Here is a 27,479-nt window from a genome sequence, read left to right as displayed (position 1 = left end):
CAGGATGGACGGGATGTCAGTAGCACCTCAAAACTTGAGACCAACACGTTTATTTCATCAGGCCGGTCGGGTTAGACTCGCCTTTAAGTTCGCCTTAAAGTTTTGGGTGTCCATGAATATTTCAGCTGTCCATGGTTGTAACGCCCCAAGCCTTAGCAGTTGCTGATATTGTCCCCGCTTTAACCACCTCACACAGGTACGGGGTTTTGTCTTTGGCGAAGGCACCACAAGCCTACCCAAAAGGCCTCAGTATTGGGCGAAGACACGCGATTCGCCCGACCTATCAGAGCACGCAGCGACATCGTGGACCCCCCACATACACGATTTTGTCCTCACTTAGCCACCACACAGCGTGGTGTGAGGTTTTGTCGTGTATGTGGGGGGTCCACGATGTCGCTGCGTGCTCTGATAGGTCGGGCGAATCGCGTGTCTTCGCCCAATACCGAGGTCTTTTGGGTAGGCTTGTGGTGCCTTCGCCAAAGACAAAACCCCGTACCTGTGTGAGGTGGTTAAAGCGGGGACAATATCGGCAACTGCTAAGGCTTGGGGCGTTACAAAGTGGTATCAAAGCCGAGGACGACTCTTCGCTGAGGGTGGGGGATTGTAATAGTCCCACATTGCTCACAAGAGTGTCCAGAGACTGGGCTATATGTGTAAGCTCAAGCTTAGTAAGTACCAAGGCCTCTTGGGAAGGTCTGTGGTGCCTTCGCCAAGACAAAACCTCACACCACGCTGTGTGGTGGCTAAGTGAGGACAAAATCGTGTATGTGGGGGGTCCACGATGTCGCTGCGTGCTCTGATAGGTCGGGCGAATCGCGTGTCTTCGCCCAATACCGAGGCCTCTTGGGAGGGTCGTGGTGCCTTCGCCAAGACAAAACCTCACACCACGTTGAGTGGTGGCTAAGTGAGGACAAAATCGTTGTGGGGGGTCCACGGTGTCACTGCGTACTCTGATGGTCGGGCGAATCGTGTGTCGTCGCCCATACCGAGGCCTTTTGGGTAGGCTTGTGGTGCCTTCACCAAGGACAAAACCCCGTACCTATATGAGGTGGTTAAAGCGGGGACAATATCGGCAACTGCTAAGGCTTGGGGCGTTACATTGGTTCTGTTCTAGAAGCCTCTAACATTTGGAAGGTACAATTTATCACTTTCAAAGTTAAAAGAAGCTAATTTTAAAATTAGGGTTTTGAATTATATTACATTGTTGTGTTTGTAGAGTGGGTTTTCATCTTTCATAGCTAATAGAAAGTTTTCAACAACAATCTTGACTCCTCAATCATATGAGGGTCAATTTCCTCCTGAATTGTTATCCAGGCAGAATGTCTTAACCCCTGACAGAACTCAAGGTAATAATAAAAGATCAAACTTTTGATTGTTCATTTGTCTGAAAATGACTTCAGTTATGAGAACCAGTAGTGGTAATGTGTGTCTCCGAATTGGAAGATTAGAAGCTTGTATCTTAGTTGATGCAAAATGATTGAATTCTGAGTAAGACTGCAGGGGAAAGAAGTATGTCTCTGCTATGTTTATCTTTGCGAGGTTTTGTTAATGGATTTTGAGGCTTATCTGGATATAATTTATGTAAATGAAATCTATAAACTTGCAGGGAACACATTCGACGAAAACTATTAGTGAAGTTAGTGGAACAGGGAGAAAGCCATGGCCACAAAAGGGTACAGGGCGAGCCAGGCACGGGACACTGCGTGGTCCTCAGGTGATTTAATGATTTTATGTGTATACGTTTGCTCCAAAAACTTAAGTCCCATGAAATAATAGAAAACGGTACTTTAACAGTTCAGGCATGGTAACTTCAAAAAACAGTTCAGGCATGGTGCTACCATGCATGGTCCTAAGCCACAAAGCCATGCAATCAAGCTGCAAAAGAAGGTCAGGCGTCTGGATTTATTGATGAACAATATGTGTTGGTTTAATAACTTTAAAGGTTCGGTTACTAATATATTAAGTTATTAACAAAGATATGAATGCCCTAAATCTCTTTATCGACAAGCTCAGCGCACTTTTTTTTTTTTTTGTTTATGACCTTTCCCTAATTCTCGTCATTAGAAATTCAGTTTGAAGCATAACCATGTGAACAATCTCTCTTCTTTGTGGTAGATTCTTGATTGCAATTTTGGTTGTCTTTTTTTCTCACCAATAACCTAGAAATATTTTGTTGGCTTCAATCTACAGCTTCTTGTTTTCGATGATTTAGACGTTCCTACCCACAAGACAAAAAATATTGTAAACTACGTCTCCCAATTGGAAGGGAGCAAGAAACTTCTGTTGGTTGATGGTGGTCCGATAAATGAAAAGCTCAAGTTGGCTACCCAAAATCTTCACTATGTCAATGTCCTCCCATCCATTGTAAGTTGCGAATATTCTCGTTCTTGCATTGCGCACACACACACACACACACACAGTTTAGCCAGGATTTGATTACTTGTTGATGAAATTTGCAGGGTCTGAACGTATACAGCATATTGCTGCACGATACTCTAGTGATGTCGCGTGATGTTGTTACCAGAATTGTCGAAAGGATGCACACCCTAATCAACCGATGATACAATCCCAAACTACTAGTTCTCTTCCAAAACTTTCGGTAAACATCATGAAAGTGAAGATAAAAAAAATTCATATGCGGGGTATTAACAAAGAGAGCAAACACAAATCCTTGTCTCAATTTCGATAAACAATAGTTATGATGGGGGTAGTTTTGTCATCTATGAACACTAGTAGATGGTTGCGAAAGTTGAATATTTGTTGTTTCTTTGGTTGAGATTTCTAGGGATAGTTCATGTATTTGTTTGTTCTTTAAGAAAATTAGTTTACTAATCCTCAAATAAAACTGAGAGACAAATAATGTATGGTAGAGGTAATGTAACATAGAGCCTAAATAGTGGGTAAATAGCTAAAAAGCTACCACAACATTTTGTATTGTAAAATGAAGCAGTATATGTTTTATGTTTATTAGATTCGTCCAATACCACCGTGGTCAAATCATATCTTCTGCTGAATCATGTATCTCCGAATTTAAAGAAATATCGGATAGAAAACCGAATTTTTTTTCTTTTACGTGATTAATTTATTTATTTTATCTTTAAACGTTAAATATATTTAACTTTTTAAATGTTTGATGTAAATAAAATTTATATGTGTAGAAACATACTTTTCTTTCTTCTTTCTTTATGATTTTTAAAGTATTTGTTTTCCTAAAGAACTTCAAGAGTTGCGAATAATAAAATTTATGCAACCCTACCGTTTGCAAAAAGATTTTTTGCGAACGATCATTTACACAATTATTTTTTTTTTAATTTTTTCCTTTCTTTTAGCTAACAACATATTAAAAACAACAAATACCTATTTGCAAAATTAAAAAAAGGGAAAAAAGAAAAAATAATGGATAAATAGCTAAAAAACTACCACAACATTTTGTATAGTAAAATAAAGTATAAGTTTTATGTTTATTAGATTCGTCTACTTCATCAAAAAAAAAGATTCGTCTAATATCCCCTTGGTTAAATCATATTTGTATTCCTGCCAAGTCATGTATCTCTGAATTTAAAGAAATGTCTGATAGAAAACAAATGATTTTTCTTGTACGTGATTAATTTATTTATTTTATCTTTTCAATATTAAATAAACTTTTTAAATGTTTGATGTCAATAAAATTTATATGTGTAGAAACATACTCCTTTTTTTTGTACTTTTTGGTCTTTATGATTTCTAAAGTATTTGTTTTCGAAATGAGCTTCAAGAGAGATATTCATTCGCGAATAATAAAGTTTATGCAACCCTACCGTTTGCAAAAAGATTTTTTGGGAACAATCATTTGCATCATTACTTTTTTTTCCTTTCTTTAAGCTAACAACATATTGTTTTCAACAAAAAAAAAGCTAGCAACATATTAAAAAACAATTTTTTGCAAATACTTATTCGCAATTTCAACAAAAAAAAAATACTTATTTGCAAAAGTAAAAAAAAGAACGGGTAAAAAAGGAACAAATAATATTGGTCTCGTTTAAAAGATAATAAAGAGTTAATGCGAAAAAACATATATTTTTTCAAAATCCAAACCTAAACAAAGAATTAAATACTTTTAAGTAAACATAAAATATAAAAACAATAGACAAAATATTTTGATGAATCTCGAGAACTTTCTTCATTATAAAAGTACTCAACAAAAATCAGATAATCACAAATTCACGTACATGTAAACTCTTTTAATTTTCAACAAAAAATATTCAACTTACATAAGTGAGCGTTCAAGAGTTTTTTCAATAATGAAACTACTTTACAACCATACCATAATAAAATAATTTAGAGATTCTCCAACATAAATTCTTTTTGTATTTAACGAAAAGTCAGACTAACCTAATTGATTATGTTGAAAGTTCAAAATCTTCAACTAAAAACACTTGACAAATATATCACATAATTCTGTGATTGTGTAATATAATTCTTTATACTCTTAGCATTTATCTGAAAAGTGAAAATATTGATGGCCCCAGGATTTTTTTTTAGGATAAATGCTCAATTTATTTATGTATAAAGTTCTTCTCATTGTGAAATTACTGAGACAACCAAAAAAATGTAAATTCTTTTCATTTTCAACAAATGAATATTCAATTTATCTAATAGAATATCTCAGAATTTTCTCCATAGTGAAAACACTTTATGACTTTACCACAACAAGATAACTAAGGGATCCTCCCATATAACTAAGTCTTTTTAGCTTTTATCCATTTAGTTAATTATATGAAAAGTTCATAATTAACTCTTCACATATTGACGTGAAATCACTTGACAAATATATCGGAAATTAAGAGATTCTCCAACATAAATTCTTTTCACTTTTAACAAAAAAAAAAAAAATCAAATTCAATTGTCTGATTGTAGTCAAAGTTCAGAATCTTTGACATATACACAACGAAAACACTTGAAAGATCTACAGGATGACCATGGGATTGTTTAACATAAATTATGTCGACTTTTAACACATTTTGATTACGTAACCCAATAGATTTAGATTTACTTTACAACCGTGAAAAGTGGAAAATATTAATGGGCCAAGGATGAAAGTTAGGATAAATGCTCAATTCATTTATGATTAGATTTTTTTTTCATTGTGAAATTGCTCACAAAGATAACTAAAAATTTCCCTAAACGTAAATTCTTTTAATTTTCAACAAATAAATATCCAACTTACATAGCAGAATATCTCATAATTTTCTCAATAGTGAGAACATTTTATGACTTTACCACAACAATCAACAAAATAATTAGGGGATTCTCCAATATAATTTTATTTTTGTTTTTTTAACAAAAAGTCAAACTCATTTAGCTAATTATATCGAAAGTTCATGACTCTTCACAAATCCACTTGACAAATATATTAGAAAATCAAAGGGATTTTTCAACATAAATTCTTTTCACTTTTAACGAAAAGGAAATCATATTCACTTGCCTAATTATACCAAGAGTTCAGAATCTTCGACATATACACAGTGAAAACACTTGAAAGATCTACCGAATAAGTATAGGATTGTTTACCATAAATTCTGTCCACTTTTAACAAATTTAGATTACCAAATCCAGAAGATTTAAAAGTAGTTCAACAAAAAAAAAAAGAAGATTTAAAAGTGAAAAGGGGAAAAATATTAATGGCCTAAGAAAAGAAAATCCATAATATTATATTCAACCATATAATTCTTTTTTCTCATTTATAAAATATGAGGTGGAACTTGTGTTTTCTTGCCCTATGGTTTCTGGTCTGACACTATCAGCTCTCTTTCTTTCTCTCTGTCTGAGAAGATCTAGGGTTTCTAATTCTTCCCCCAAAATCTAGGTTCCCCAAATCACTAATTTCATCAAAAGCCCTAGAAAGAGCTCCAATCAAGCTTCTACCAGTTGATTTTCCATCATCATTTCAGTGATTTCATTATCAAAGTAGCTTCATTTAAGATCACACAGCTAGTGAACAATCATCAGTCATGGCAAAAACTAAACAAGCAGGAAAAAGGGATTTGGATTCTTACACTATCAAGGGCACCAACAAAGTTGTTGAAGGTAACAAAAATGAACTAAATTTTAGTTGTGTTTATTACTTACTGTATAGTTGTTGATAAAACCCTAGTAAAAGTTTAGGGGTATTGATGTTTGAATTTGATATTTGTAGTTGGGGATTCTGTTTTGATGAGGCCATCAGATCCTGATAAACCACCATATGCAGCTAAGATAGAAAAAATTGAAGCAGATAATAGGAACAATGTGAAAGTTAAAGTAAGATGGTATTATAGACCAGAGGAGTCAATTGGTGGAAGAAGACAATTTCATGGAGCTAAAGAGTTGTTTTTGTCTGATCATTATGATATGCAAAGTGCACACACTATAGAAGGGAAGTGCATTGTTCATAATTTCAAAAGCTATACAAAACTTGATGATGTTGGAGCTGAAGATTACTTTTGTCGATTCGAATATAAAGCTTCTACTGGTGGATTCATACCCGATCGAGTTGCTGTGTTAGTTTCAATTTCTTTCTTTCCAAGTTTTGATTTAGTGTTACTGTTAAGTTTGTGATCATCCACATCAAAACCATGAGAATCATGAGCGAATATAACCTAGATGTTATATTCTTGGTTATTAGAGCAACTTTTTTCTATGTAGGAATATTCTCATACGCCCCCTCACGTGTGGGCCTTGTTTTAACCTGACACGCGACGATGTCTTTTTGTTGGGTAGGGTGGATAGTGTGTGGCCGTTGAGCCTAGCTAATACCATATTTTCGTTTGTCATCAAGTGGTCTATGAGTGGAGAGGAGCTAAATATTATATTCTGGGTTACTAGAGTACCCATTTCCAATGTGAGACTATTTCCACCGTTAGTTTTGGTGTTGTTTTAATGGGTAATTAGTTCGTTGGTTTTGTTGAACTGCAGGTATTGTAAATGTGAGATGCCCTATAATCCGGATGACCTAATGGTTCAGTGTGAAGGATGCAAAGACTGGTAATTTGTTGTCTTCTGATTATATTTTTTTTGCGCTTGCTATAAAACCTACATAATCATGAAACGTTGTCTAGGCATGAAGATTGTTTGGTGTGTTAGTGATAAGGTGTTTTACTGCTTCGCATGGAAATCGAAATGAAATAATCGCTGCTTCGTTAAATGTTTGGACTTTATACTGTAGATTTTCTTCATGTTATTCACTTCTAATGAGTGTCAAGTTTTAGTTTACCTTTCTCAATTAGCTAGTCCTGTAGATGTTTATAAATGGTCGAGTAGAAGTTGAAGATTTTGGTACACCAAATCTATGGATGGACATCAAAAGAATTGAAAGTTAAAAGTAATCTTTAATAACGATTTTAACTTTGTGAATATCAACATTCAACAAAGTAGCAAATAATCTTTTAAAGAGAAGCAACTTTAGGGAAAATCAATTTTCGATTGTGTTCATGACTCGGAGATAATTGTACTCTCATGCATCAACAAATGCTTATTCCTCATCATTGTTGTCATGTTTTAATGTTGATCCATCGTGCTTTTCCAATATTCCGATTTACTTCGTGATTGTATCCGTTTACCACCAAAGCTACATATAGAATCTGAAACATAGCATATGGACTCAGGAGTCATTACATGATTATTCTCTCTGCATTTAATTGTACTCGATTAAGATTCTGTTTACCCGATAAATTATGTATGATGAATGCTGTCCTGGCAGGTTTCATCCTAATTGTGTGGGCATGACAATAGAACAAGCAAAGCAATTGGAACATTTTTCATGTTCCGATTGTTACTCTGACGATGATTCCAAAAGATCGCTGAATACATTTCCTGTTGAACCAGCAAGTGAGCCTAAGGTGAGCATGTCCACTCTGGTTTACACAAGTAACTTCACTATTACTATCTTTTTTCTCCGTTTTTTTTAACTTCGGTTTTTATTGGTGGTTTCTTGTGTTTGAGTTTTGTATTCTAGTTAAACCAATATAAGGAGTTATTTACCTATTGGGAATCTTGTGACTTGAAAAGATTAAACCATCACAGTCAATTTTTCTTGTCCTTTAGCATGGAGGAATGGTATTCTTCCTGCTTTCCTATGTTATTTACAAGGAAGAAAATGAAAAGAACTGCGATAGTGATTTTCGTGAATGTTCTTTTTTCCTTCATTAGTATGCTCGATAGGATAATAGGAAAATCTTATATAATGTACAACATTTTTCTTGTCTTTCTGTTGTTACTTGCTCAAACATTCAACTGTACTTACTTTGCATGCCTTCAATGGTGTTCGTTGCGTTGGAAACCTGGGTCTCTCTCTCTGTGTAACCCAACCTTCGCTGCCCAACATAATTTGGTCGAGATGTTGCACACTGTCAATAATGACAGGCACATTGATTGATGAAAATCTTATGTAGTTCAGGTTTGTTTGGTTGCGTCACAGGTGGAACCAAAGCGCAGAAAAAGATGACCAGTTTTCTTGAAGATCGATATATGATGTCCGAGGTACTTCTTTTGCTCTTGGTAGTTGGCGTCATTTGGAGATTGTTCAATGAAGTTTAGTTGTTAATGTGGTAGTTGTAGGAGAGAGAGAGAAACTTGATTATGGTTTTGTTGTATGGTGTACAATCCTGTGAAAAAGTGGTTTTTGTTGTAGAGGGTTTGTGGTTTGGCTTAATTGCTTAATCTTCTAGAGGGGAAACTAAGATTACATTCCAAATTGTGCCGAGTACTTTGGAACTTAATTATGTTTTAATGGAATAGACAGAGTATTAAACTTAACCAAAGGTTTTCCCCCACACATTCACCATTTAGGAGGTCTATCGGCATTTTTCTCTTTCAGTTTTATTAGACCTAAAATCAGATTTGACTCGTCTGTATGGCCGATTTGTTCATTTGAACGAGATATAAATGGACTCTGAAATAAACAATTGGAAGTTTTATAGGAAATACTCAAAGTTGTTAAAGGCAATATGTTTTTCACCCAAGACATCTTCTACTCCTGCCGCCGGCCAAGGGGGTTGCCATTGGGAATATGACCCAATTTCATCATGATTTCATCATGTTTGCCACAAAAGGAATTGAGTTTTCTACCATGTTTTCTTAGTGAATTGACTTGTTTAATCTTGCAGTCCTTTTAGTTGTTGAAAGATATGAGAGCTTTTATTAAATACAAATGATTTACTATTAATGTTGAAACATATACACCTTCATACTGTACTTCCCTTATGTAAACCCTAATTTACTAAACTATAGTATCACACATAAATTACTCATTATGATAATCTCCTGCATGTGTTCTTCATTCTCTTCTTATTGTACTCATCATATGGTGGGTTGGGTCGCGCCTTTTGCGCACAAAATTGGAAATGTCATGACTAGATGATCCCGTTTCGGTTTTAGGGGTTACCATTGTTAAAATGACATTTCGATTGCTTCGTAGTCTGAAAGTTTGTATGGGAATCCAGATTCTTCGTTTGAACGCCTTTTACCTACGCTTGCTCTTTGCATTAAACGGACTAATGCTTGCACGACCTCTGACATAGGAGGTCGAAACTCGGGCTCCGGCTAGAAAGCAAATGAAAACAGGTGTTAGTTTCGGATTCTTAAAACATTCGACTTGGCAGAGACATACACAAGATGCCATGACAATGGGGAGCACGAGGAAGATACTCGAAAAGAAACTTCGACGATAAACAAAAACGGAGACGGTCTGAAGCTGGGGCTTCCTTGGGAGTTCGTTAGAGTTTTTACTGTCTAATACCACTTCAAGGAGCCCTAATTCGCTAGGGTTAAGACTAGGTTAAATTGTTGAGACGGCATGACCAAATGTGGGAGTTCAATGTTTGGAAAGGAGAGTTTCAGATGCCTATACCCTACTTCTATAACATAGACAGATAGACGAGCAATTTCTTACGAAGATAGGCCTATCAAGCCACGTAAATACGATTGTGTTATGTGATTTTCTTATCTTTCTCTTACTGGCTTTCCATGCTTCGAGACATGTTCGATTTTGAGTGGTAAAATGATACACACCTGAACGCATAAGGCAATGATGTCGGCAAAACGGGAAAGAGATTTAGCAGGGTACATTCCATTTAGTGCAGAATCGACCATTTTAGACAAAGCATCAATATCATGCAACTGTGGAGTAGCCCATCTGACAAGAGATTGTTCTGCTCTTACCCTTAAACTACACAAATTGAATCGGTTAGAAGCGACAATATCAAAAGAGAATAAGCAATGGAAACGTTTCAAGAAAGAAACAAAAAATGATTAGAAAGAATTTACCTATCTAACGGCTTTCGACCTGTCAATAGCTCTAACATAACAACTCCAAAGCTGTAAACATCACTTTTCACCGTATAAATTCCCGACATAGCAAATTCAGGAGCACTATAGCCAAAAGAACCAACCATTTGAGTCGAAACCTGTATAAAAATTGTTTTTGAAGCATTCAGGAGCACATATAGCCATACTTTGTGTATTTGATAAAAGACAACTAATCTTAGACTATCACGAGCACAAACCCTAGAGTCCCTTTTACCAACCTGTCTCTCAGTATTTGGTGTTAAAGCAGCTAATCCACAATCTGATAAGTGGGGATTTAACTGTTCATCAAGCAAAATATTTGCAGACTTGAAATTTCTATGTACGACTGGAGGCAAGCAAACTTCGTGCAAGTACCTAAAGATGGCGGGAGAGGCATTTATTTAGAAATGAACATAAAATGACAACCGACAGTATCTGAGAAGTCTAAGTTTAAATAAACTCACTCTAGAGCCCTAGCTGTCCCAAGCGCAACCTTAATACGCGCATTCCATGTAATTGACTTGCCATTATCATCCCCAAAATGCAACATATCATGCAGATTTCCGTTTCCAATGTATTCATAAACTAAAAGTCGTTGTCCGTGCTCAGTGCTATATCCCACCAGTGTAACGATATTAGGGTGTCTTAGACGTGACATATTTGAAACAGCTTCAAGAAAATTATCTTCTTCTTGTAACGATAATGCTGCACTATCTATCTTCTTAACTGCCAAAATCTAGAACAAACATTACAGGCCATAAATAACATACTTTGTTCTAGATTATTAGTAATTAAGGAGTTAAAGAGATGAGTTAACTAAGGATTAAGACGTAACAACGCGAATTGAAACTTATATAAAATGTTTCCCTAGTCAAGTTTAGAATTAATCGAATAAACAACCAAAACTAGATGGATCTGAAACCATCATGTAAACCCTTATCTTCTTTTCGGAAAGCGAGTTCCAACCATTGGGTGATAGAGATGAATGGCAGCAACTGTTAAAGGCATATGGGAAAGGAGACATCTAAAGAAAGAACTTCAATGTTAAGGTCGAACGAAACTAAGGTTATCGATCATTATTACTTTATATTACTGATATCTTGTTACTTTGTAAGAAATTGATATATACAGCAAGAGAAACAAACCAATATAATCTCGGCTGAAAAGCTCATACTCTAAAAAATGGGGAGCATATGGGTAAAGGCGTAAAGCCGAACTTTCAACAAGAGAATATAATAGATACCTTTTCATTAGGAAACTCTGCTCTATAAACACGCCCAAGAGAACCTTCACCAATAAGATGTTCCTGACTGAAGCTGTTTGTTGCAGTTTGAAGAGAAGCAACAGTGTAGGAGGTTGCCGTAATTGGACTTTTCATTCGATTTCCAGATGCAGCAGGTTTAACATATTCTCGCTCGCCCATCAACATTTCCGCAGATAGGGGTTTCAGATCTGTCACAGTAGTTATACTTTTGACCCTTGGCTCTTGTATATCTGTATCAATTATTGAGGAGAAAAAGATTATTACAAAAACCAACAATGAAGTGGTGTTTTAAGATCCTAAAATTATTGTGTGCGAGTTCACACAAAATGTACAAACAAATTCCGACATTTTACATCCTGCAGTCAGTGGAGTATCCAAAAAAGAATATTTGAGTTGACGTAAAAATCACTAGTCTCCAATGTTAAGTTGTTAACACGGGTATAAATCCATTATCACCATACTACGACTTCTTCGTGTAAAGAGACATGACTTTCCAATCACTACGCGTTTCTTAATCCTCTCTTCCTAATCCTTAATAACCTCTAAAGTTATACTTTTCCGGAGCATGTAACTTCAGATGAGGTCCTAATTAACATGATCTAAGTGTTTCTAACCATTTTATCGACCATAATACACTCGCATAATTTCGTACATTTGTTTGTCTTGTTAGGCTGTAAAACAATCTCCCTTCAGCCATAATTTCCCAAGTTAAACACTACAAAGATAACATGATCCAAGATTGCAACTTTTGAGGATAAATAGAGGGACAGGCTAGGAGAATCTTTCAAAAGGGTGTAGCTGATGTGAGTAAACAGAGAAGGGCGATAGTAAATCAAGTCGCGTGCTAATTTAGTAGGTAATGTAGTACTGCTTCCCGTATTTACAATTTAAAAAAGAAGTGATGGAAAAGTGCTAGCTAATTAGAATTCAGAGTCAGATTTTGATAAAGAGGGCATTTCACCATGGAAGAAAGGAACTTAAACTTATAACGAACATAGTAGGGTACAAATTACCTTTATCAGTGCCAACAGAGAAAGTCCCCACTGAAGTCTGCACATTTGTCTCATGTCCCTGCTTATCCTTTGACAACCTTTTACGGCAAAACACCAGAGCTGCTATCGCACATACAACCGCCAGAATAGAACCCACAACTATGCCCACAATAGGGCCTGCTTTTAACCTGTTCTTAGACTGACGACTTGAATGTGAACCTCTTTTTTTGTTCCGCCTAGTATGGTTATGACTGTTGCGAGACCTACCGGGTGGAGGTGAAGTGTATGGAGGTGGTGGAGGAGCAGGGCCATTGGTAAAAGAATTCCCATTAGATCTGTTAAATTGTAAATTGTGAGTCACAAAAAGGAAAAGCTCAGTACATTAAAACAAAGTATTTCGGTTTCGGTAGACACGGAATCTGCCGAAATATTTCAAAATTTAACTCCTTGATTGGCCGTTGTTAAGAGCAAGCAATTAAATTTCGGTTTTGGTCAACATTTCGATAGACACGGAAATGGAAATATTTCGTTCATTTCGGCCAAAATATTTCGAAATTTGAAAAACTTGTCTAATATTTCCATATCTTCCAGAAAAAAACATGGTAATATCAGAGAAAGAAACATAGAACTTACATGAGATTTGGGATTGATTTAAACTCCCATGGAATCCATCCAGTGAAATGATTGTTTGCAATATTTCTGGCGAAACTTAAGGGTGTCAAAAAATGGGACACACACACCGATACCTAAACTTTCAAAGTTGAAGAACGAGATGAACTTACAGATTAGTTAAAGGCAGGCCAGAGAGAGCATTAACTGAGCCAGTTAACTGATTGTTTTGCAGATAGCTGTCATATTAGGAAATTATGAACAACCACGTCATAAAAATAATACAGCCAGACTCTTACTCGGAACTGCTACAGATATACTCACAGGCTCGAGAGGCTGGACACGGAGCTAAATGAATTAGGAAGATCTCCAGTTAAGTTGTTGTTTGACAGATCCCTGCAAATTCATCCAAAAATAGTAGTTCAATAAAATTATTCCATTTTTTAGTCTGAAATTAAGTAATCCTGTTCAGAGAGAAAGAAATGACCATTTGTCAAGGATAACTTGCTCAACCACATAAATCGGAACTTGTGGGTATCGTCTTGGGCATTACTAGCCCCCAAGTGGTCTAGGTCTATCTCACCCCAAAATCTAGCTCAACGGCTGAGGCTTTCCCCCTCACATTAATTAAGTGATCACGGCCCCTCCCACAACCAATGTGGGACTAACTCCAACAGAACTAAATCTTGTTGCCTCGATACGTTATGCATTGAAGTTTACTGAATCATCAGGAGCTGTATACACACACAGACACACTACACATGGAAACTTGGTGAATTTCCTCTAGTTTTTTCTATGCATTGTTTATCGCGTTACTGATATGATTTTAGGTGTTTGAACCAATTTCCGTTTCGTGACACCATCCAGACTTCACGTAAACGTATACAAAATGGTATGGCCTCGAAGATTGGCTTGTCATGGAAACCAAATGTTTTCACATTTAAGCCGAATTTTGATACTATCTTCCTAAAATCCCGAAGGAAAGTAAAATTCTTTTTTCTACCCAAGCAAATTGCAATCAAAATATTGAACTCGAAAAGAGAATGATGATCGTGCAAGGAGCTTACATGATTGAGAGAGCTTGAAGATTTGCAAAAACATCCCCAATAGACTGTGAGAGCAAGTTGTCGCTAACATTCCTAAAAAATCAAAAAAATTAAATGAATACCCATTAACCCACACTCCATAAGATTATCAAACAACCCGAACGACGAACGAGAAACGAGAAAAAAATTCACTTACAAGTAATTTAGGGCAACCATATTAGTAATGGAGTAAGGAAGATTCCCACTTAAATTGTTCTTGGCAAGATTTCTATATAGCAAGATAAGGAAATGAATCAAATGATCATGCATTCATAACACTAACAAATCACAAAGCAAAATAAGAAGTAAATAAGAAATTGAAACATTACAAGCTTGTAAGATTTGGTGGCAATTGATATGGAATTGAATCATGAATGTTATTGTTGCTTAAATCCCTAAAACATATAGAAACAATCAAAATTAGTACCAAAAAGTTAAATTAAAGATATACCCAAGTTAGGTTTAATGATTTTCCTCACAATGTTCTCAATTTCAAGAGGTCTGATAGCAAGTATCCCATGGTCCCAGTTAGCCCCATTCCAGAAACCTGACTGTGGGTTAGAGAGAGAGAGAGAGAGAGGGTTAGAGGGAGAGAGGGTTAGAGAGAGAGAGAGGGTTAGAGATAGAGAGAGAGTTTTAGAGAGAGAAAGAGAGAGAGAGAGATTGTACATTGCCACAACAGAGGATCCATCACAAGTGACCCCTTTCCATGATTCACCACATGGATCACCACCACCACCACCACCACCATCAGATTTCCAACCAGATAGTTGAGGAGGACTATTCAATGAACTATAAAGAACTTGAAGAGCTTTAACTGAAAAATTGAAAAAAAAACAATCATCATTCATCAAGTTCATAATAAAACCTAAAAATGCAAATTTAAAATCTCCCCAAAACTTGGGTTTTCAAGAAAACTTACCATCTACAGAATCAGTGGAGGCATGGGTAAGAGTTGGAATCAGAAAAATCTCAATCAAAATTGAAGCAAATGAACAAATGGTAGAAAAATGAGAAATAGAGAGAGAAATTGCTCTGTTTTTCATCATTGTCTGTTTGAGTAGGACTAAATTAATGCTCTAATATGTCTTTAAGAGACATGCAAATGCAATAACTCCATGGAAGCTGAGAAAGGTCAGATCTTCTTCACCTGCTTTTCTGGTTTTTGCCATTAAAGAAAGTGAAGAAGAAGAAGAAGTAGTGAGAGAGATTCGATGCTTTCACTATGGGACAGAGAGAGAGAGTATATGCCTGTTAATATTATAAATAAATTAGAAGCTTTAGATTTGTCTAAAAGCAAGGTATGGGATCAAAATAATTTGTTTTAATTGTTGCTTCAATAATATACTAACATCTTAACCATGACAATGGAGTTGATGGTGAATCAGTTTCTGAGTCAAATTCTAGATAAGATTCTACCACGTTTCGTTTCTTAGATCTTTTCAGAATGTTTGTTTTTGTTTGACTTGTTATGTATGATTTTTTGTCAATGATTTAATCAGTCGATCTTATATCTATTTGAGTGAGGATACGAAATAAGTAGTAATAATTGAGAGTTCATTATATGAAATAACTTAAAGTGACTATCGTATCTCTGATTAAGACAAATTAGTTTAAGAAACATCTTACTTAGATGACCAATGAGTTAGTTTTCAAACAATGAGAAAAAAAACAAACACTTAAAAGAGAAATAGGGAATTTCTCAAATAAGGAATAGAAATAGACAAGAAAAATTGCACCGTTCATTCTATTTAGAACTTTGTATGTTTTTATTAAAAGTAAATTAGAATTTTTGGAGTCTATATAGCGAAGTTATGGTTATATATAGAATATTGATTACAACAACTTTATTCTTTTAAAATTAGATAGGTAAGAACGAAGATGTTGGTTCAACTTATCTAGGAAAAAGAAATGCGTTTTGAATTCTGAATATCGTTGTTGGTATACTAATTAAGTAAACGAAATGTCTGCTTTTCATATTCTTATTGCAGTATTTGTTCCATCGAGTAAAAAGATACGGTGTAAAGAATAAGAGAAGTACAAGAATCCTCCACTTCATCTTTTATGAATTTTTTCATACAGGCGACCTACAAGTTTATTATTAACCCGTGATTGACTTAGTGAGATGAGATCGACTCGCCATTGATACTACTAAGAATGTTTCGTCTATTGTATTATTGGGTGAATGTTTCGACATGCCGTTGGTACTAGTGTAGTAATCGATGACGGGCCTAGTGAGAGGAGCACTACTCGCCAATAATATTGTACCTATACTATATTTTGCAAAATTTACATTTCTTAAAAGAGAATTCTCTATGGGAAAATAGGAAAAGAAGCATTATGGGCTGTGGGGGCAGGTGGGATATAGTGTGGGAGTTGGGACAAATTCCATGATACCTGGCTGGCTGCAGTTACAAAGTCATTAAAACATGAGAGTTTTTCTAAGTTCTTTTCAAGTCTCAATGTCTCTATCTACTTTTCTTACCTCAACTTCAAGACTGGATCACCAGCATTTATAAAAAGGGTCACCCCAATGTTTCTTCAAGACATTTCATTAAATATGACTATGGTTCAAATGTCCTCCAACTTTAATTTAATACTGGTAATCTCATTACTTTTTAATACTCCTATCTAATTGTTAATAATAGAATAATTGAGAAAAACAGATAAAACATAATAACATATGCATATAATAAAGGATAGAAGATTGAGTAATTATCAAGTTAGTTTTCACCGTCTAAGTTTCAGATTCGAGACGCAAATAGTATGTAACGTATTTTACAACTGTGCCCTTCTATAATAGGAAATCTTTCTAGTTACAAAGAAGATATTGGGTTAATATCAACGATGCAAAGTCTAATTACAAAATGAAACTATTTTTGTTTGCCAATAAGCGTTGGTAAATTTACAAGTAAATTGAGAATTTGGTGGTTATGATAAATTTTGCTATAGACCTGTATAAGACACTTGATACCATTAATTTTGTTCTTAACGAAGTATTAAGATAGAAAAAACAATTCAATGATCAATAGATGAGAATTCTGAATTTTAAGCTCATTTAGTGTGTCGCGATCTATCACATATAGGATACTTAAGTATGCTATGAGGTTGATTTCAAGGCCGAAAAAGACATATAGTTCTAAACATTTTCTTTTGTGGAAGTCGATTACATATAGTTTATTTTCACCTTTAATTGATTTTGAGATGGAAATTCACACTTTTGGACCCTTTAAACATGGTGTTAAAACCTATCAGAACTTTTAAGAAAGGGTAGTTAATCATGAATGCTGATCTACTTTTTAAAGGGTCGGAATAAGCATTTAATGACCCATGCATGTTTTATGTTTAGCCACTTTCTAGTTCTTAAGGTTTAAGCAACAACCTTGCACCTAAAGTAAATATTACTAATATTCAATAATTTGGTAGTGATATGAAGTTGATATCTACATTTTCACTTCAATTAAAACAATTGTTTCCTTAACAAAAAAAAAAAAAATTAAAACAATTGTTTGCGATTTAAATGACGGTGAACTTCTTTTTTGGCTTGCGAAAGATGATTAATTCACGAAAATGGGTTCTCGAACAACATCATATTCCTTATCCTTTATCTCTTTCTTCACGTTGGAGAATGGTTGCCAACAGACGGTAGTGCCGTCTGTCATTGTCGGCGACCCTGAAATATTTTTTTTCTTCTCCTCCTTCTAACACAACTATGTGACTACCACAGTACCACACCCTACCATCTCTTCTTTTCTTCTTCTCTGTTTTTGTCGCTCCCTCACACTCTCTGGACGAGGGTTAAGACTCTTGTTTGGTTTGTGATCCCGTAGACAAGGGTTTCAAAGAAGAAGAGAAATATACTTTATCGAATGACAGGTGTCAAAAAAAATTGCATTTTATTTTTATAGTGATGCGTGTTGATAATGGCAGGCCAGTCTTTCGTTTGTGACGATCCTACTCTAACGTGAAGAATGCAAGAACGGGTAACACTTTTTTTTGTGCATCAATTTATATTTTAAAATGTTACTTGGGAGGATTTTTTGTCTCCTATATTCTCATAATAATTCTTTGAACAACAAGAAAAATCTCATAATAATAGATACCAGAACAGTCTATGATTATTTCCTTACAAAATGAATAAATATTTTTGCCATAGTAAAGTGATTACTAAACCATTTGACAATTATGGCAGCAGCTTGAAAAGCAAAAGCAACTTTCTAAGCCCTAACTTTAGTTGACATCCTGTACACATGTGAATCAATCAATAATTTGCCCTTTTCTTTCTCTCCCTCTCACTCTCTGTCTGTCTGTTTGGGGTGGAGAAGGACAAAGACCAAATAAGCTGAACCATATATAACAGATTCCATGGCAGATGGGATGCAAAAGGGGTCGGGACAGATTTTCTTTTCCAGGAGAAAGCAAGGAATCAAGAGGAAAATGCCTCCTTAGGGCTATACTACTTAATAATTAGGGCTCGTTATCGAGGACTAGAAATAGTGGTGTCAATCGGACCGAACATCAGATAGCTCAAACTTGGTCTTGCTCTAGGCCAACAGTGGACCAGTGGTGTCAATCAGACCGAACCACAAATAGTTCAAACTTGGTCTAGTCTAGACCAACCTAAAACAAACAAGATTTGGCTCGGTCTGTCTAACTCTGTATCGAGCAAAAGGACAAGTCTTACAATGAGGTGGTCAGATCTATTAGGACGCATAAGTCTTTTTTTTTGCTACTCAAAATAGAGTCCAATAATTTTTAATTTAATTTTATATTATATGGATAACAATTACCTCGACGTGGCATGAGGGTGAAGAAGTTTAATTAAGAGTTAATTTTCTTTTTTATATGGGCTAAAATCACTTATTTTGATTTTTTGACGATATAAATTCAACTTGACAACTGTTCAGGACAAAATTACATAATACATCTCAACGGGTTCTAGACTGAATGATATCGCTTAATACATTTATTAAGAGAAACCGCGAACAATAGTGTGTCTTATTCATATAAATCTTATGAGAGTGCGTGGATACGAGATTTGTGGATCTCCCAAAAAATCCGAGGAGCACGTTAGTATGGGGCGGAGTAGAAATTTTATGTAGAGACGACAATCGAACTGGTCCTATCCCAGGCTGGGTTTGAAACTTAGAATAACTCGTTTTGGGACAATCTGAGTGCTTTCGAATTGCCTTGTGGGTAGACTTCTAACGGTTCTCGAAAGCCTATACAGAATTAGAGTGCTAAGAGAGAGGACGGACATTTGAGGAAATTTGGGGTGGCTTATAGACAGAGTCTACGGAAAATAAAATATGCATATCAACTTTAGTGTAGTTCTTCATCAAAAAAAAAAAACTTTAGTGCAGTGGATTTAGATTCAGCCCTATTACCCTAAAAAAACATTCTCTGATTAGTGCCATTTTTCCATGCCTCCTTTTCTATTGCTTGGCATTTCCAAGTTGAAAAGTACATAAAAGTTGAAAAGTTAATAAAAATAGTAAAAAAGATAATTACCTTGAACCCATGTAGATTATTTTTTTATTCTTGTCCATTAAAGGAGAGGGAAGTATCTGACAGTGTAGATTCGTTTTTGATTAATAAAACTACAAAACAAAGTCTGCCCCACTCCATCTGCCTCTCCTCTAAAAAACTTCATAATGAAGTATTTAGGTTAATTTTTCAGTGGCCTCGTATAGTTTTTTCTCGAGAAAATCCTTATATTTTTGGGTAAAAAGAAAGAGATACAGATAGAGAGGGCTATCGCTTTGCGGAAAGCAAAATAGTTTTCGAGGTGTGAAGACTTTGTTAAAAACTGGTCAACTTTAGTTGACCAGTATATTTTCTAAATGTTAGGGGAAAGCAAATTTTTGAGCATTTCTTCTCCATTCCGGCAGGGGTTGTCGGAACCTGACCACCACTATCATCACCGAAATCCGACCACCACCATCATCACCAAATCCGACCACTACCATTATCACCAAAATCCGGCCACCATCATCATCACCAAAATCTGGCCACCACCATCATCACCAAAATCTGGCCACCACCATCTTCACTAAACCCTGATATTCTGTTTCGCTGTCATTCACCCTAAACCCACTCTCTCTCCCTCGGCCCCTCTTTCTCTTACCATCTCTCTCTCTCTCTCTCATACACAGTTCCGGGGAAGGAAGGTCTTCCTTCGCCGGAACAAGACCTCGAGGAGGGTTTCACCAAACCCTCCTCGAGGTTTCGTGGGTCTGTCGACCATGAAACAGTTCGTGATCGACAGACCACCAACATTTCGTGGGAAGTCGGGCCACGAAGGTCCTGTTACGGCGAAGGAAGAGCTTCCTTCTCCGGAACTGTGTATGAGAGAGAGAGATGGTAAAAGAAAGAGGGGTCAAGGGATAGAGGAGAGAGAGGGAGAGAGAGAGAGAGAGGGAGAGAGAGAGAGAGAGAGGGAGAGAGAGAGAGAGAGAGGGAGAGAGAGAGAGAGAGAGATTTAGGGTTAGGGTTTGTATTTGAAGGTCTAAGAGAGAGACTGTAAGAGAGAGAGGGGCAGAGATAGAGAGACAAACTATAAAAGAGAGAGAGTGGGGAGAGGAGGAAGAAAATAGTGGTGGTTGTGGCGGAGATGGTGGTCGGAAATGGTGGTCGGCGTTGAAGATGATGAAGAAGAAGAAGAGGAAGAAGCAATGTTTGATTTCCTCTTAAAATTTGTTTCCCCATAAAATTTCTAAAATTTCACATATTCCCTTTATATTTCACACCCCGAAAACTATTTTGCTTTCCCCAAAGCGTTGGCCATAGAGAGTTGTTAGTTTAGTCGTCATTCAATTCAAAATCAATTTGCAAACTTAACGTAGTAACAAAATTAGATTGATGCGTGATTGACCCAATGACTACACGTATCCTACGTCACCCACCGAAAAAACACATGTGTTAAACTCAAAGAATGTCGGACGTGACAAAGTAGCATATGAGAAAAGGTACTCTCCAAAAACAAAATATATAGGGCAAACCCTAGCTTTTCCCACCTGCTCAATGACCCCTCCAAGTAGTACTCTGGATCTTATGTTTTTGTTAACTAATAAATCATCGTCTTTACTCATTGTCAATTTACTTTGAGTTAACTAACCACAAACTGAACGAAGAATAGAAAAAGGAAATAGAGAGAGAGAGAGAGAGAGAGAGAGAGAGAGAGAGAGAGAGAGAGAGAGAGAGAGAGAGAGAGAGAGAGAGAGAGAGAGAGAGAGAGAGAGAGAGAGAGTGAATGAGTGAGAAAACGCGAACTTCATTTTCTTTACGTGTTATGGTTACAAGTGTGCTCTCTCTAAAAAAAAAAAAGTAGAGTGTGCTCTGTTTGTAAAACACTAATATAGTCTTATGAGCTGTTTCGCTTTGTCATCTTCCCATTTTTGGACATAGAAGCTCACATGGGAACTCTATCGGCGTCTTCCATTATTTTATTGCTAAAGCGGCCTCTAGTCTACATGAACTAACCCATATTTCAACAAGACGGGGGGCCTATAAAATTTCAACAATGAAGAGGGGCCTATAATATTTTCCATTATTTCAGCAATGAAGGGTCATAGTGTCAACAACTCCTCTAGTCCACATGAACTATCGGCGTCTCCCATTATTTCAACAATGAAGGGGGGCCTATAACATTTCCCACCTCACCTTGCTTCAGCAAAACATAAGAAGATAAAGCCATGACTCTTTTTCTGTAAGGTCTATCAAATCATTAAAGAGTATTTGTCTGTCGCTCGGATTCGTGATCTGGATAGTACTTTGATAACAACTCCAGCCAAGGGTTGTTGACACTATGACCCTTTCTCTCACTAGTAACAAGAATCCATCGTATTAAGTTGTGACGGATTACCTAAAATTTAGATAATGAATTATACAACACTTTACATCATAAGAAATCATTAATGGGGAAACATAGTATAAGTTATGAATATGGTGTGTCAGTCATGAGTCAGGAGGAGTTGGATTAATATTAATCAAACTCACCATATTTTAATACAATTTACTTTGTCCAATATAAGATAAGATTAGTATTAAAGCTGAATCAGATTATACGTTTACTTTTGGCCCGTAATATTCTAAATTTAATCATATTAACTTTCTAATCTCATCAATAGCCGCTTATACTTGAGTTTAGTTGATTTTTGACTTATTTCTATTTTTAAATCTACCTACTTACAACCTATTAGGACACATAATTAGAATATAATGAAAAATAAAAAAACAGTTAAGATTCATATAAAACTAACGGTAAGAGTAATGTTAGTATTTATTTTATTACAATATCATTTAACTTGTTTTACAAGAAAAAGGAATCCCTTTCCCATATAAACTCTTCTCTCCTTCAAACTCTCATTCTCCATATTACTACACACCAAAGAGAAAGTTATGACATTTATGAAAAACAAATTGGAGTTTAGAGAGAGCAACAAAGAAGTAAGCAAGGTTATGGAGTTGCTAGAAACAACCCATCTCCAAGAAGAACATGAAGTAAAAGAAGGAGAAAAGGCAGAGAATAGTTTGGAAGAATTAGAAGAGATACTTAATTATAGATTTAACGATAGCAAACTACTATTAGAAGCACTAACCCATCCTAGTTATTTTTATCCAGAAAAATTAGGTTCTTACGAAAGATTAGAATATATGGGTGATTCGATTCTTAATGTGGTAATGGCAAAGTTACTTTTTTTTACTTATCCAGAGTTAAGTCCGGGTCCATTAACACGTTTAAGAGCGGTTAACGTTGATACTGAAAAGCTCGCTCGGGTTTCATTGAAACATGAGTTCTATCGGTTCTTGAGGCACAAAGCTCCTCCAATTGTTGAACAAGTAAGTATCTATGTTTAATAAATTTATTTATTTGGTTTTTTTGACAGTATGAACTTGTGGAAAGTTTAAAATAATATGATTATTTCGGATCATTGTCTAAGTTAGGTCAAATCTTTTGGGAGCCAAACAAAAAGGCTGCGTGTATAGAGACCCTACTTGGTGTAAAGAGGCACCCAAAGTTTTCATTTATTTTAATGTCTATCATAGTTACATCATCCTTAGTTTTAGGGCTTTAATAGAATCTGAGGTCCAATGTGAATTTTTTCAAATAAATTGTTACATGTGATATGTAAAGTTTGATGAACTCATTTACCGTCCAACACTAAAATATGTTATACAAGAATATTTGATACGTACGCTACAATTTGTACGTGCCACAAGTGAATAAGCATGATCTTGAGATCGAATACCAAATATTACTAAGTTAGGGAACTCGCTAACTTAATACTATCGGTTACTCGCGCCACATGATTTGTTAAAATATAAAAAATTTATCTTGAATCATAATTAGTAGAGGGTTAATTATTAAATCTATAAATTTCATTTATCCTACTTCTTAGTAGTTTCATTAGTATTTTTATTCCACTAAACTATTTTTTTCATATTCGACTAAACTATTGTGTTTGAATTTTAGATCCAAGAGTTCAGTAAGGAAATCCTTGATTACCCAATCCATTCAAATGGGCTCGTAGATACACCAAAATTCCTTGCTGATATCGTTGAATCTATAATGGGAGCTATTTTTGTCGATAGCAATTGCTCAATTGACACCGTATGGGAGGTAATTATTTTTTAATCTTCAGTATCGGTAACCTTATTTCTAAGTATTAGTTATTTACTAATATTTATGAGGATTTTGCCAGGTATTTAAGGTGTTACTACAACCACTAATAACCCTAGAAACGATGGGGATTCATCCAGTGACAGAGCTTTTTGAGCTATGCCAAAAGAATGGGAGAAAACTACGGTTCGAGAGAAATTCATGGAAAGAAAATTCATGTGTTGATGTTTATATCGATGATATTTTAGTCGCTACGGGAAAATATCATCAGAAAAAAGATATTGCTCATAATCGTGCAGCTAAAGCCACTTTAGAACATCTTAAACGAAATTTAAACTAGAATGTTTTGCGTTAATTTGTTGTTGTTCTCAGGGATGATTGTAGTAAGACAGTATTTCGACTTGATGTTTGGGGATATTAAGAGTTTCATTTCAACTGTGTTTAGATATTTAGTTTTCTTAATTTGCTAATTTTATCCATTAGAATGTCTGTTATAAACCCAAAAAATTAATGATTCTGAATTTCGGGTCAACCCTCCCTCTCTTAATAGATATTTTTAATTCTTTTGATAAAAGATTGATCCCCATTTAAATTTGGTGTAGTTATACTTTTCTATCATCTTTGCATCCATAACCGACTTACTCCCTTATTGTGTCTCTTTTAGTTCAAATCTTAAAGCAAATTCGCTTTTTTTTTTCCACTTGGGTATGCATGGTATGAGGTGGTGAAATGAACCCGTATAGAAATTCTAAAAACTATATATATACTGATAGGAGTATTTCTTAGATCTCACGATGGATATATCTCTTTATTACTACAAAGATTTTCATGTTACTTCAACAAAGAAAAAAGATTTTCATGTTAGATACTTAGATGGGAATGATTTGACAATGTGGTGCATAACTCTTGAGTTTAGCTAGGCCATCAATCCTCAGTTAAACCCTATCCCGCAAATACACTAATTAGTCATGGAAAAAAATAAGGTGAAAAAAAGGAGGAAGAACACACACATTCTACAATTAGGCCTATACTCTATACTCTAGTAGGAGAAACAATTTATTTAAGGAATGAGAAAGGAAGAGGAAAACAAACCTAGAAGAACTGGATCTAAATGTTTGTAAATAGGAGGTTTAAGAACAAAAAGATCTAATTTTTTGGGCACTTTTTGTGCATAGTAGTCCGAAAATGCAGCCAAAAATCCTGTGAAGAGAACCAAATACTAAAAAAAAAAGAATGCATGAAATACCCAAAATTTAGACCCAAATAGGAAAGAAAACTCACTCAAAAAATTAATGCGCAAAAAGACCATTTTTTAAACTGTTGACAACATTTATAATTATGTTGTTAACAAGACAGTCATAATTTTCTATAATTTCCTTTTTACCCTTCTGTGTTGACAACATATATAAATATGTTGTTATAAAATGTTGACAACATATATAATTGTCATGACTTGTTATAAAATGTATACGACATATATAATTATGTTCTTAACAAATAAATAATGCACAAGATTTTAATAGGTTTGTCAAATACACAAGATAATATGCATTAAGATTTTAATTTTTGCAAATGACAACATATATAAACATGTTTTAGCCAAAATGTTATTGCTAGTTAATGTATTTGTCAACTGAAAAAGGAAATGCAAAACATTCTTGCAAACACAATTTTTGAGCAAAAACGAATTTGTTCAGAAATTCACAAAATTGTTAAGAGCAAATTAAGATTTGTCCAGAAATATTTGAAAAAGAAAATTTGGCGTTCATTTGGACGGCGAATTTCATTTCAAAGGTAAAATTGTACTTTTACGAAATGAGTTTTATAATTACCCCTACCAGAAAATAGAGTGCTTGTAACTATTTTGAAGCATGGTTGTGAAATTTGAACCATTTTCTGAAGGATATGTTGAAAACACTTATACAGGAGCTCATGCTTCAAAAATTGGGAGTGTATATAACAAAACTAGTGAGTGTTTTAGTATTTTTCAACTTTTTTTTTTTTTGAAAATTGACTGCGATGTACGATAGTCATTACAATGGCTGACCTAAAGCCAACTAACTATGGCCTAAAGCCTAACTACATTATGTATACTCTAATAACCCCAAATTCAATAACCAAGGATTCCACCTCTTCTAGGATCGAACCCAGGACATCCAGGGACTTTTGAAATTTATATCAACACTTTAAACCACTTGAGCAACCAAGTGTTGACGGTATTTCTCAACTTAAAATGGCAAAGATATGTTTGTTTACAGATTTTGGGCGGAGCTCATGCTTTGTCAAATGTGATATATCATAGATCACGGGATCATAATCCATTATAAGCACCTTTTTTATGTTCTCTTCTGAAATTCAGTTGGGTCAAACAACAGTTTGGAAGATCAATCAAACTGATCAATCTGAAATTGGTCAAATTTTTTTATCTTTTGTTCTTTTTATCGTTGTCCTCGATATCTTTCTAAATTTTCTCAATACTTTATTAAATTTTTTTCTTCTCCCTTTTGAGATCGTAAATATTCTATTTACTAACGTTCTCTTCATACTATTTTATCTCGTTTTCTTCACTTCTGTTTTTCATTTCCATGTCAATCTCCATCTCCATATTTTTTTTCTCTATGTGGGTAGTACAGACCTACAAAACTTTAAAAGAAACGGTCAAGGGGGTGCTATCTTGGTAAAGGGGTGTTTTTCACAACAAGTGACATTTAGGAGGATGTCGATTTAACGTGTGCCTGGAAGAATTGTTGTAATTGGTTGGCTGTTGATCTTGCTTAATATTTGTTGTTCTCCATCTTGCTCATTAGATTATGCTCACGAAATCTTGCATTTTCTTTCTTAGGGTTATCTGGATTTGTGATTAAGTTTTGTTTGGACAAACCTTAAGCTTACGTTTTATTCGAAGAAATCCTAAGCTTAGGGTTTGTTTAAACAACCCCCTTAACTTATTGAATCTTGCTTTTGTGATCAGGTTCCTTTGCTCAACAACTTAATTTGGGGTAAGTTCGAATGACTACTAAATGAATATATGAAAGAAAACACCTCTTGTAAGAGTATTCTTTGAGGTTCGAAGCTTATCTCAGGGAAGTTCGACAACTAAATATCTACACAAATGTATCTACAAGGGTAAAGACCATACGACCATGGTTGCGGAAGGAATCAGGGAAGAAATGATACATGAAGGTCAAGCAATATATTTATCAAAGAAAAAAACTCCCGCAAAAGATCGTACAACTGTGGTTGTGGAAACGACAAAGATATTCAGAAAAGTTTCGAATTCTGATTTGGAATGTTTAGATGTTTGAACTTATGTTAAGACGAGGGTTTGTAAAATCATTTTTTGTCAAACTAAGATCGACTTCTTCTAACATGTTGACTTAATATTCTAAGTTAGATCTTTTTCTCATATGCACTTTACTTAATGAACATGTTAAAATTGTTTGTGCCCGGCAGGCACGGGCTATACCCTCGTATACGCTCAAATCGTAAAACTCCGATTAAACCAAACATAAATTTAGACTTATTTTTTTTTAATGTAGTTTTGAATTGATTCGAGTTAGATTTTACAATAATAAAAATTTGTTTTATTGTGGTATCCGACATCT

At 35.1% G+C, this 27,479-nt stretch overlaps 4 protein-coding genes across 4 annotated transcripts; 3 read left to right on the top strand and 1 right to left on the bottom strand.

The window, feature by feature from the left end:
• The first annotated feature begins 390 nt into the window (after nt 1–390).
• LOC147536354 (uncharacterized) lies at nt 391–2,967 on the top strand. Its single transcript, XM_086640297.1, has 7 exons — nt 391–447; nt 1,217–1,346; nt 1,401–1,423; nt 1,607–1,714; nt 1,822–1,947; nt 2,191–2,364; nt 2,460–2,967. The coding sequence occupies exons 1-7, from the start codon at nt 391–393 to the stop codon at nt 2,559–2,561; spliced, it is 720 nt and encodes a 239-aa protein (XP_086496423.1). The 3' UTR covers nt 2,562–2,967.
• A 2,593-nt stretch (nt 2,968–5,560) lies between these two features.
• Nucleotides 5,561–8,772, top strand: LOC147536353 (chromatin remodeling protein EBS-like). The gene is made up of 5 exons (XM_086639729.1): nt 5,561–6,066; nt 6,176–6,518; nt 6,934–7,002; nt 7,718–7,856; nt 8,435–8,772. Exons 1-5 carry the CDS (start codon nt 5,991–5,993, stop codon nt 8,459–8,461), a joined length of 654 nt encoding a protein of 217 aa, XP_086495855.1. The 5' UTR covers nt 5,561–5,990; the 3' UTR covers nt 8,462–8,772.
• Nucleotides 8,773–9,131: 359 nt separating this feature from the next.
• LOC147536352 (protein STRUBBELIG-RECEPTOR FAMILY 8-like) lies at nt 9,132–15,743 on the bottom strand. Its single transcript, XM_086639728.1, has 16 exons — nt 15,175–15,743; nt 14,922–15,069; nt 14,732–14,803; nt 14,582–14,647; nt 14,410–14,481; nt 14,235–14,306; nt 13,492–13,563; nt 13,341–13,406; nt 13,192–13,257; nt 12,580–12,893; nt 11,546–11,796; nt 10,767–11,038; nt 10,542–10,677; nt 10,282–10,421; nt 10,027–10,183; nt 9,132–9,558 (listed from the first exon to the last, which is right to left on the bottom strand). Exons 1-16 carry the CDS (start codon nt 15,299–15,301, stop codon nt 9,406–9,408), a joined length of 2,184 nt encoding a protein of 727 aa, XP_086495854.1. The 5' UTR covers nt 15,302–15,743; the 3' UTR covers nt 9,132–9,405.
• Nucleotides 15,744–22,550: 6,807 nt separating this feature from the next.
• On the top strand, nt 22,551–24,406 carry RTL1 (RNAse II-like 1). Its single transcript, XM_086641344.1, has 3 exons — nt 22,551–23,093; nt 23,728–23,874; nt 23,957–24,406. The coding sequence occupies exons 1-3, from the start codon at nt 22,653–22,655 to the stop codon at nt 24,212–24,214; spliced, it is 846 nt and encodes a 281-aa protein (XP_086497470.1). The 5' UTR covers nt 22,551–22,652; the 3' UTR covers nt 24,215–24,406.
• Nucleotides 24,407–27,479: the final 3,073 nt, after the last annotated feature.

The sequence above is a fragment of the Eschscholzia californica genome, unplaced genomic scaffold, assembly GCF_041429995.1.
Source record: "Eschscholzia californica isolate CP2 unplaced genomic scaffold, dmEscCali1.0.p SCAF_5, whole genome shotgun sequence".
Classification (NCBI taxonomy): domain Eukaryota; kingdom Viridiplantae; phylum Streptophyta; class Magnoliopsida; order Ranunculales; family Papaveraceae; genus Eschscholzia; species Eschscholzia californica.
This window is presented reverse-complemented; position numbering and strand designations above follow the sequence as displayed.